The following is a 12,188-nucleotide window of genomic DNA, read 5'->3' on the forward strand; positions in this document are numbered from 1 at the left end:
TCATTAAAACAACATTCTGAAAGACCGAATACCAGAGGTATATTTCACCGCTCTGCACTCCACAGGAAGAACCCCCGGCCAAATACACAGTGATGCTCTCTGTGTTGGATCCTAACATTTACTGTGCCACATCACATTATCAATGTTATCAAATGACCTTTTGGGTTTTGCTTCATGAGACAGAATAGAAACACAGGATTAATCAGTTCTCATATCTATTCTGAAATTCTAAACTGGAGGCATTAGTTCTCTGTACTACTTGATCTGCTTGTAGAGTTTGAGGCACATGTTTATCTTGAGTGGAATCAAACTTTGAAAGTTTCTAGCCCCATTATTGGGAAGACTTAGATCACTTTCTAAATGAGAATTAACGGTAGTTCTCACTGTGCTGTTTTCCTGTGCTTTCTTAGCTGCAGGTATAGGAAAATTTTCCTTCATTTAACTGTAAAAAAAAAAGATGTACTTGAAAGTCAGAATTTGTTCATATGTTTGAGAATTTCCTTTCCTATGAGATTAACTAATCTGAGAGCAGAGATGACAGTAATTTAAAGCTAAATGCTAGGGGAGATCTTCATTGCTCACCTTTTACGAATAATTCTGTGAAGCTCTTCTCCTCCCCCACCACACATTCGTAGGCTGCATCGTCGGCCAGGGAGCAGTGGTTTATGGTCAGTATTCTCTTATTCCCAACTGCCTCAAAAATATATCTGAAAAGAGAATATAAATGTAATTATCAGACAGCAACTCTTTTGGACCCAGTCACACTCTTCCCCTGCCTGGCAGAGAAAAAGGTTCCTACATTTTTATCTGACTTCAGTGACAAGGGTTTTTTTTGTGACTCCAGCCGTATATCCCTGACCCAGTGCGGTGGGCAGCAGTAGCGTTTGAAAAACTAGCGTAGGAAATTAGGGTGAAATCTTGATACACGTGTGAGATGTACAAACTCCTGTGACTGGTTTTAGATGCTTTTCTAACATGTAGCCATACAACAAACCTGACTACCATTAAAAATGCTTTGTCATGGCCTCACTGTAAAATCACTTAAAATTTGTTTTACAAACAAGCTACACTGAAGTATATCCCGTATCATGAGAAAGTAATTTTGAACCCTGGATATACGCATAAAGATCAGAATATAATCTGAGAACTTACTTGCTAAGTAGGTAGATGTAAGCATCCAGGACCACATGTAGATACACAGAGCAGAGGGAAGAAAAAGAGAAATTCATGAGAACAGCAAAACGATCCAGAGCCAAAGAACTAGGTAGATTCTTTCTCAGCTCCTATTTCTCCCTATTTTATTCCTTTCTTTCTAAGAAAACCTAGGTTTTCCACTTTGTCTAAGCTGTAGCTCGTTCCTTTTTGGATTTCCTGTATTTCTAGTTTACCTGCCGCTCACTTGGATCTCCTGTCCGTTCTTCAGCCATTTCACATCAGCATCTGGATTGGCAACTTCAACCATTAATTTAATCTTTTGTCCTTTGTCCACTTGGTAAGCTGGATCCAGTTTCTTGAGAAATGCTATGATGAAGAATGAATTTTTTTAAAAAATTTATACTTAACATATTTTTTTTTAACATTTTCTACCAGTAGAGCAAGTCTTTATTCCCTTTCCTGTTGTTTACCATCATTTTAGACCTGTCCCACTTTCTGCATCCCTGTTTGCATTTTTACCATTTCTGTCTGGTCTTCATCCTGTTCTGGTTTTCCTTAACATCGGATGGAAAGTGGGTGATATAAACTAAAATAAGTGAGGTAGAATATTATAGATCACATTTGAATATGTACTTCAACACATCCTAAATAGTTACAGCTACATCTGCCCATGTAAGAAAATGATACTGACCTCAGTAGTGGTGAATGTCGGTTTGCCTTCTCTGTTTCAGACTTTTAAAACAAATTAGTTAAAATTAGGTGATCAATACTTCATAAGGCTAGAAAAGACTCAAGAATCCAAATGTATCATCCCAATGAAATTCTTTCCACATTCACTGATGCCTGCCATACTGACCAGTTTTGGGGGTGGGAGGAGTGGGGTGTGGTGGTGCTTTATGTTGAGGGAAAGATAAAGGGCAGAGCAGAAGAAATGAGTAAAATGAGCTGGTTCAGAACATCCAGAGTTTCAGAGCAAGGTAGCTCAGAGCTTCAGGCAGAGCTTTAATCTTTGGTAATCGACATTTCACATTTACAGACTGTAATAGGAAACTCCTATTTCTCATGCTCTTGTTTTGGGCTGCTGTTAATATTTAAACGGCTTCCAAAGCAGATATGAACAGGTATGTTTGGAATAAATACAGCTTACCAACCTGTACTTTTTTTCTCTTCCTTTTTTATGCGTTTGAGGCGTTTCAGCATCCCACGCAAATCTGTGATACCATACTGAAAAGCAATTTTCTCATATTCAGAAGGAGGAGCTTTCCTCAGGATTTCCCAGACATCAACATCAGATTGTGATTCAGATTTTGCTTCACCTCTGCAGAAAGGGATCAGAGTGCCTGAATGCCACTACTGAGAGGATTTAAGAACAGCCATAGGCTTGACAAGCTACATATCAGTTTGATGAAGCCATTTCTTAATAAAAAATTTAGCAGTCTAGTTTTTATTATATTATTACCTAAAATAATGAAATAAAACTTTTGATAAGTGTTACTTATATTTATCTATACAGCGATCAAAATAAAAGTGCTCCTGAAGGGTTTACTTTCTAATAGCCAAAGCAAATAAATATTAACTTCCCTTTAACGATGGGTAATGGAAACACAAGAAAACTTATTTTCCTGTCATGGTCATACACAAAACATGTGGCAAAGCAAGGAACTGGACTGATATCCTGAGAACGCCTTAGAAACAAGGCAGTTGGTTTGCGTTAATTAGAAACAAATCCTTTTCTACTCAGGACGTTTTTCTCTTCACTAAAATGAATGAATGACAGATTATTAAAATATTTATTAGATATTGCAAAGACAATTGTTAGGGTATAGGCATATGTATGTGTGTATATATATACAGGTGATAGTAATCTATAAAACATAAAGACACATAGACAGGTGAGTGGTGGCAAATGACAGTATTTATGATGGAATACTTATTTTATATTTTAACCACAAAGCTAGTGTTTATGGAAGAATTAATGTTTGGTTTAGCAAAACCAAGTAGAAATTCGGTTGTCTGGTTTTGGGTAAGACATTCTTTTTCTGTCATCATGTTTTTTATTTAATAGATCATAAATAGAAAAAGAAATTGGTGTAACCTTACCGATTTACCGAGCGCAAGAAGCTGCTGTACTCCAGAATGATGCAGAGAACCGTTCGGAAAAACATGCAGCATCCCAATGGGCAAGAAAGAGGGCATCGTGTTAATACAAAAGACCCATGAATGTCATCTTCACCTCTAGCAGAACAACACTTCAGTAGTGGGGAGATGAAGGCACTCATGCAAAAACTGTGAAACAGCCTTAAGAAAAATGCTGCTCTCTATTGAAACCAAACTCACTCCCACACTTTGTACAGTTCCAATCTGCAATTTAAAAGTGTAAGCGCTTCTGCTTATTCCTAATTATGGCTGATTGCCTTACAGGGAAACAAATAGCTCTGCTTTGCCCTGTCATCATGGAACTGTTGCCTGTCATGGTTTGCATTTTGGTAAACAGAGAAGAGACCAAAGAAGTAACATTTTCTTAAAACTTTCTTTAGGAAAAGGAACTTCCCGTGGCTGTGGTTTCTGATCTCACCAGGACCAAGCACATTCCAGTGCAGTAGAGCACACCCTTGTAATGAAGCCATATTCAGTAGTAAACCCCAGCAAGAAGACAAGTTATGCAGCAGGTAATGTGGAGAAAAGTGGAAGATTATTGGTTGCATTGCCCCCCCCCCCCCCCCAGTAAAAGAACAGTCCCATTAGTCTGTGGGAAACATTGCTACTTAAAAAGCATGACTGTAGTCAGTCTAGTCAGCAGGTATAACCAAACTTTTCTGGTATTCCTTATTTGCCCCAAAAAGTCTGGCTTGTAAGGAGAGCCCTATGTTTATTAAAGTGCTTCAGTCCAGGCTTGCAATTTCCAGCACCCTTGTAGCTCTTGAGCAGAAAGGAAGCAAGAGAAGAGGAGTTCAGTGCAGTGAGTTTGAGCTGAAATATGGCATGTAATATCTCTTTGGAGTGGTTTAGCATTCACTAAGCTCTAAGCCCTCACTAGCACTTACGAATGGATAGGTGTATCTGAATTTTGGACTCCTTACAGTAAGTGCAGCCTACCGTGTATTTGCTCTGTCTTAACAGCACATCAACATCATCCACAATTTTTTTTAGGATTCCTCTATCTACCTACCTTCTAGTTTGAGGCAACTACAAATGGTTTGTATTTTTGCCTAGCAGAAGGCAGGACCATTTAACTGATTTGCCAAATAGACTGAACTTTTTTAATATAAACAGTTCTTGGGCTAGTTGCCCTGGTCATACCAGTGAACAACTTTAAAATATTTCTAAATACATGTAAATTGGAATAGACATATAAGTACATAAACCCAGGAATTTTTAATATGTGCAGATTTCTTTGTACTAGTACAATTAATGTTCTGTGGAGCAAACTATTTCGAAAGGAAATAAAAAATCCCAGGAAATAAGGAAGTCTTAACAGGTTCAAATGTTATTATTTTCCCTTAGGTATTATGTAAATATTGGTGGTCTCCCTCTCTATCTGCCTATTTATGCTTATCTGTATGCACCTCTTTACCTGAAAATTTGCAGGTAGGCTTATTCGTGGAGTTTTCAAATATATTTTGTGTGAGTTATTTTTAAATACATCATGAGAAAAATCTTCCAATTTGGAAGCAATTCCACAGTCTAGGATATCTCACTGTTGAGAAGACTTCCTTAATTTTTTGCTTCAGCTTTTCCATTACTCAGTGTCATCCCATTGTTATATCTGGCAATGCTGTTTTGGTGTATGCAAGCTGAAATACAAGGAATTTGATCATAAGCAAGAGTATAGTCTCTTCCTTGGAAATACTAACATTTTCTAAGTACAGGGGAAGGCTTGTAAATTGCATGCAAAATGGTACTAAAAGCTAAAGGGAATTTGTATATTGTTTAATTGAGTTCTGAAAAAGAAAAAAAATGTCTCTGCCTCTGAGCAAAGGTTTTCCCGTCCCAGTACTCCTTTTCACCATCTTATGTTTGTTAAAACGTTCTCTTTGATCCCATAAAGACACAGAGTTTGCACAGTTAGGCTGTACTCTTACACTACCAACAAGAGCTGAGCAGTGTACGAAAAGTAACAGAGCACTTGGACTCCTGCAGTTTCTCCCACCGCTACGTTACTCTCCCTGATGTTGGGGATCCTTATTCAGAGTGACCACCTCATAGGTTAACTATGCACTCGGGGGCATTAAGATGCAGCTTAGTGAATCTGCTGTAAATGGAATACACAGCTGATATGTTTTAAACATGTGTAGAGGGGTTAAAAATAGTTTTGTACATCCCAGAGATGGTTTCTTCCTATCTCATTACTGTCAACTGATTGGACCCTGTCAGCTGTCACCTCCTTCAAGGTCTCTGCTCACTGTCCCATTTAATAGTTCTGTGACAGCTGTTTGCTTCCTCTTCCCAATGACCTCTCCTTGGCCCATGACATCTGTATGTCAACACCAGTTAATTAAATTACAGCGATAGGAGATAGAGTATTAAATGAAGCTCTCTTTATTATAGCAGGAATGTTCATTACCTCTGGATTGAGAGGCGCTTGTAAATTAGGTGGGACAAAGCAGAAGTGGTGAAAGAATAGTCTTCAATTCTCTTTGAATCTGCATAGCTCTTAAGAGTTCCTTTTTCTATTCTATTTTAATGAAGAATAATTTCATTCCATGGTGAGCTTTTATGCCTATCAGTTCTTGTTAATGTGGGAGTGGTCTTCAACCTGTGGTGTGCAAAGCCTGAAGGATCCACAAATTACTTCTAAAGTGGCTGTGAAAAACAACTAGGAGCAGTGAATTTATCAGTATGCTTTAAGTCACTAAATGGAGATTTGTAAGTCAAGAAAGGTCAAAGCCACTGATAAAATGCAGTGAAATTGTAAGCTTCTTTTAACAAATTGTATTTCTACTCTAACAAATAATGAATAGCTAAATCCACAAACAACATTTCTGGAAATACTGGAGATTTTTACTACCTTTTAGAGTTCTATCACTGCTCAAAACTAATAATGAAAGCAGAAGGGAATGGCACTAGAAGAGGGGCTCATAATACTTAGCACTTCATTCCAGCTGGAGTCACTGTATGAAATTACGCAAAGATTTTCACGTTGGCCTCTGCTTATTTGAAAATTTTAAAAAGAAATCAATTCTTTTTTTGCCTTATATTTGCTATAGAAATTAGAGTTTGTGTACAACTACTCTCAAATCTGTAGAATTTTGATTACTGCCATTATTCAGAAAGCATCTTTTCCCTACTTGGGAATTATAAAAAATTTCTGAGGCACTTATTTTTTTTCCAACTTGAAACAAGAAACTTTGTTATCAATGCCAGCTATGGAAGGTTTGTTAGGTGCATGTTCTGTCTTGTCTAGTTGCCCCCCCCTTGAGAGCTCTGGCTGTAGGGTTACTGCAAAGCCAGAATCCACTTCTAGCTGGATACATTGCGTGTGGCTTAGCAGGGCTTTGTATACCTGTGTGACCTTTGCTCCACTGAAATTTGGGTGAGTTAACCTGGGTGAAACGTGGGGCTGCTGTGGCTTTATTGCCTGCTGTAACAAGTTAGTTCAGATGTCTACATGATCCTGTACTCCTTGTGAAGACAAAACATTTTTTGTAAATAGTGATACCAATACCTGAGCAGAGACTGAACACAGGTGCACAACAACATTCATCCAAGTAGTTGATTGTGAAAACTTAAACTGAGTAAGTTTAGGTTTGTGAAACAAGAGTCTAGTGTCAAATGTTTATAGTAACTCCAGGAGCTGAAAAGACAGAGTGGCCAGGGGCAGTGAACAGCAAGAAGCATGCTTGGAGTAATGGGATGATAAATAGCAATAGAAACTTTACGTGGAATAAAAAGAAATGTTTTGTAACAGACAATCCTGTACATTTTATGGGGTAAGTGACTTCAGTAATACATTCACTTAACACGTTTAAGGAGAATGGAACAAAACTTCAGCACATATTTTATAGGCACCAGCAAGCATATTATGCAAATTATTTTTCTGATTCTAATTTTTATGACAATAGGAATTTAAAGCAGCAGGTTATGGAGAAAAGCTGGAAATTCAAGGACAATTTAAAACTGCTTATAAAAAAAAGTGGTGGTGAAAACCAAAGGACATTTGGAGGAATACATTTATTTGTATTAAATGGCCCACCCTTAATTCTAATTTTTTAAAAGCATTTCTGTCTCAGAAATTGGTGGCTGATAATTTTCTTTCATACTACCTAATTTTTGTCACACTCTACATGTAAGCAAGATAACGATGCATGCAGTAGTTTAAAACAAATGGTCCTTGTGTTCAGAGTGACCCATGCATTTATAATAAAATTAAATAGAAATCTTACTCTCTGTTGGCAACAGTGGAATCCAAAACATCCAGATTAAGAATGTGGTAAAAAGAGAAAAAGATAAGTAAACAGGTTATGAAAACAAATGTGGCAAGGAAGGATAAGAATGGGAGAGGAAATTCCACCAAAAAAGTGAAAGTAAAAGCAAGAAGTAAGAATTAGAATCAGAAGAGTAAATTTTTTATATATATTTACACAACATCGAATGTCTTTTCATATATAAGATAAACAGCTATAAAATACATAACGGCTAGTCCTCCGAGCTCTCTGATGCTGTCTTGTAAAAACTTAGGACAGTAAATTCTTAGTAAGGCAGTGTTATAGACAAGTAAATTGTTGTGTTTTAGGTTGTTTCTAATGAAAATGACGTGCTTCCACCAGCGCTTACCCTAGTCCCTGCCATTTCTATCTTGGGAAATATCAATTTTTGTTTTCTTTCTCCAGAATAAACCTAGCAGAAATGCATCAAATACTGAGTATTTGGGGAATTTTCCATAATTACCTATTATCCTTTTTCCAGTTACAGCTGCTTTAGGAAAACTATAATGATTCTGAATTTACAGAACTTTCACTTATTTGAATTTTAGTGTTTTCATAGTTGTTCAACAGAAGCTGGTTACTTTCTTTCTCAGTCTATGGATTTTTACTCACCTCTTTTTCAGCAGGGCACTAAAATTAAACTCTCCACCTTCTTCATGTCCCTCGGCACTGTATAGTAACAGAAAATGATAATTAGTTTTGGAAGGAAATGGGAATAACTTGTGAGACTATATCATTATGTAGGTGATATATTTTTGCAGGGGAGTAGTAGATGGGTTTAGTATGACAGAATTTGCATTGGCGTGGAAGGTGACTTAGACTCTTTGTCTGTATTGGTCTTCATATAGGTTTAAGAAATATAATAAACTTGTATTTTTTCTTTATTGAAAAATATCAATGAATGATATTGAAAAATACCAATGGATGAAGTTGTACAGGTATTAATTTGGTGGTCATATTGATCTGGAATGTATTCATTATCATAGAGATGTAGCAGAAGCTTTCCTTTAGAATCATTAGTGCTTTTGGAAAGCTGTAGTTTCTGGAATGTGGATATTGTTTGCCATGGGGAACGGTATTTAACCAACCTTTTTGTGGGACTTCTTGCAATCTAAAATCACATTTTTTTCCTAGTATAATCCCAGCTGTAATTGTTTCTTAGGGCTCTTCAGACTCCAGAATTCATTGTACTGAAATTCATATACACGAAAAAGGTGTCACATCATTGGTGCTTGGGAGAGTGAAAGGAGAATTTCTGTGACCTGACTTTCATTCTGAGGTTCATTGTGCTGTTGTTCAACAAATATCATGGCAAGCAATGTTGTGAATAAATTGATTGATGAGAACGAGAAGCAACAAGCAGTTTTTTGAGGTGTAAATCTGTCTGTTACATATGGTGAACTCAGATGGAATGCAGTTATTTTTGGTGTTGTGAATCAAATGTGTTTTAGCTGTGCTTTTTAATATTCGAAGTACAGACCTACTGTGAAAACTTATTGTAAAGTCACTAAAATCACTTCTTTGGGTTTAATTCCTAAAAAAAATACAAAATAATGCTTCAGGGATTTGATCTAAAAGTATTGGGAGTTACACTGGAAAACTCCCATTCTGTCAGGATTTAGAAAGTCAAAATGGATTTTCTTTATCTCATTCAGTCTCTCATCATCAATGTCCAGCTGCTCCTTGACATCACTTGTTGTCTTGAGGATAAGAATAATGTGATGCTATCTCACAGCATTCAGATTCTTCCAGCAACAACACCTTATATTTAATTATTGTTTTATACATGGAAGTTGTTCTTCTCAGTTGTACTGAAAAGTGGTCGTGCTAGTGGTAGCCCATAATGTTGTTTCTGTTAATGCACAGTTCCTTCAGAGAAAATCAGTCTGTCTGTAGAAGTGTAAACCATAATGTCAGGAAAACTCAATATTGCAGGAGTAAATATTTTTAGAAGGAAGAAAACAGCCTCAACATGTAAATGATGGGAATTCTAACAGTACTGTTCATAAAATAGAAGAGAAATGAGTACCAAACTTCTTGTGCTGCTTGACAATGCAAGGTTAGCGAGAATAAGTAACAATTTCAAATCAGTGTAATTTTGAATATGTTGTGAGAAGAGATCTTATTAAGAAAATACTGGTTTTACTTCTGTAATTACTTTCAAAATAGTACTGTACTGGTGAAAGGGATCATTTTCTGGGTATAACGCTCAAACAGAAAAGTGTATTTTTGGTCACTTTGTTCCCTACTTTCAGAAGATTTTTACTGTTTGCAGGCATAAAATCTACATAAAAATCACAGGTGTAATCCCAAATTTGAAATGGGCTTCTTGTGACCAAAGATTCAGTAAATCAGAATATACAGTTGAGAGAATAATTAGTCACCTTATTGCTTCCCAGGTGGTAGTTAAATCAGATTTTCAGGAAAGCCCAGCAATCAGTGTTTCGCTTTTCTGAAGAATAAGACCCTAATAATTGCTTTAACATGCATAGAGTTAAGTCTAATCTCAGAGTTCCTATTTTTGTTATGGTAGAGGACACTGGGACCAAAAGGGATAGGGTGGGAAATTTAATGATACTAGCATAAAGAATATGCCAGGATACAACAGATTTTTGTGTACAAATGTGTTGGTACGTTTCTGTGAGCAATAGCAGTTTTAGTCAGGATGCGCTCATCAGAGAGCAAACCACAAAACAGAGGGAGCAGACATGCATATAAGTTACTTTTTTTTCTTCTAACAGTGGTGAGATGCTACTTAGCAAACATGCATTTTCTGTAGATGAATCTGCCTCTCACAGAGCTATCAAACTACTCATTATTTATACTCATCTTACATTAATTTACTTGTATGCATTCATCTTATATAAATACTACATACTATAAACCATGATTTATTGGAAATTTAAGCTGCAGCTAGTTCCGTGGCTTTTTCTTTTTTTCCTTTTCCTAAGCAGAGAGAGACAGTTCATTGTTAAAAATTAATTCGTCTGCTGAACACAGAGAGTGGCTACCTGAGAAAGGCTGAAGTCATCCGTCTGCCCCCTCCTGCTAGGCTCCTGAGTGAGGGTATCAAAGACAAAGTTTCAGATTTAAACAGTTCAGTTCAAAATCTGCCTCCATTCTTCCAGACAAAACTGAAAAGCTGAACAGCCTGAAGCTGCTCACAGTGCACTCAGGCTGAAGTGGTTCTGAATGCTTTTAATTGGGCTAGCAAGGAAAGAAATTCTTGAGGCTTAATTTCACCACCGTGAAATAATACAATGCAGCTATGCACTGAGTGTACTGTATAATAGGCATCGCAGCGAGGCTGCTTTGCTACCCATGGATTGCACTGTAGATAAATTCTGCAAGCCTTTTTTAGTTCTTTCTGATAGAATGTTACACCACCTCACCCCCCACCCCCCATAAAAATAGCATCTTATCATTATAGGGAAAAACTCAAGGAATTGCCACAGATGATTCGTGTCCTATGTTAGGGAAATAGATGTTGGAATATTCTTGGTCTGGTAACTTTGCAAAAATATATAAACGCTAAAACAGAAACTGAATTACAGAAAGGGAGAAGAAATATTCATCCGTGAAAAAACACATTGATAATGCCTAAATAATTAAAAAAAACCCACAACTGATTTTGCAAATTTTACTAAAGAAGGGAACATTATTCCATTAAGTCGTGTATCAATTCAGACAGTATTACAGATGTGGGGGAAAAAAGCCTTTTCCACACCAGTGCACAATACCTTGCAGTCTTTAATATCTAGAGACCTACATATATCTGAGTTTTTACACAGACACAGTATCATTGTCTTCATTCAATTAACTATACAACATGAAAACAAATACAATCAAAATGGTTGTATTAATGTTATCAGTGATATGATGCTTACAGAGCTCACGTCAACCTCCACTTTGTTTAGCAAATGTTTGTATTAAGGTACATGTATTTCTTTAAGCCAGACCAAATCAAGACTAGGCACTACACAGAATCTTTTCCTTTTCTGTTGGTCTACATCTAGAGTGCTCTTTACAAGTTTAGAAAAAAAGTTCTGAAGTTCTTGGTAGAATTATGCACATTATCAATTGCATAACTGAAGACAAGCATGATTGTTATGCTAGTACAGTCTAAACTCTCTTAGATGATTTCTAGTTGCACAGTATTTTAATAGAAATATTTTAATAGGAACATTTTCTTAGTAGACATCCCTATCTTTGTGCTTGTTTTTACAAAAGCTTTGCTTTTAGTTAGTTTTGTCTAGGAAAGTAATGAATCCCACATGGAAGTATAATCTGATCTACATAAGTGTCTACTGTACATACTCACGTGCGTCGGAAGGCAGTGCGAATATCTAAGTCTCCAGTTATTGGTGCTTCTGATGTGACAAAAAGTGACAAACAAGAATGGGAGAGTAAGTGAGAATAACGCAAAAATACAGTGCTATTTCTAAAGCTTTTCCTTTGCAGACTTTTTTCCTAAAGTTCTTACATTATAAATTGTGATCAATTACATCTTGCAAAATTGAAGCATCATCTTTAAACATGCAGTCTTCACTACTTAGCTTTCAACATCCAGTGTTTCATGTATAACTTAATTCTTTCTCATGCTTCTTC

General features: G+C 36.6%; 1 protein-coding gene across 1 annotated transcript in view; it reads right to left on the minus strand.

Moving 5' to 3' along the window:
- The window catches only part of MYBPC3 (myosin binding protein C3), a 61,395-nt gene that overhangs the window by 34,225 nt on the left and 14,982 nt on the right, over positions 1 to 12,188 (minus strand). The window contains exons 7-14 of the mRNA XM_027785134.2: positions 11,902 to 11,950; positions 10,592 to 10,636; positions 8,193 to 8,249; positions 3,256 to 3,279; positions 2,307 to 2,473; positions 1,389 to 1,521; positions 1,153 to 1,155; positions 583 to 707 (exon numbers count right to left, since the gene is read on the minus strand). Of these exons, the coding sequence (XP_027640935.2) occupies positions 583 to 707; positions 1,153 to 1,155; positions 1,389 to 1,521; positions 2,307 to 2,473; positions 3,256 to 3,279; positions 8,193 to 8,249; positions 10,592 to 10,636; positions 11,902 to 11,950 (603 nt within the window). The remainder of the gene's footprint in view (positions 1 to 582; positions 708 to 1,152; positions 1,156 to 1,388; positions 1,522 to 2,306; positions 2,474 to 3,255; positions 3,280 to 8,192; positions 8,250 to 10,591; positions 10,637 to 11,901; positions 11,951 to 12,188) is intronic.

The sequence above is a fragment of the Falco peregrinus genome, chromosome 1 (genome assembly GCF_023634155.1).
Source record: "Falco peregrinus isolate bFalPer1 chromosome 1, bFalPer1.pri, whole genome shotgun sequence".
Taxonomy (NCBI): Eukaryota; Metazoa; Chordata; class Aves; order Falconiformes; family Falconidae; genus Falco; species Falco peregrinus.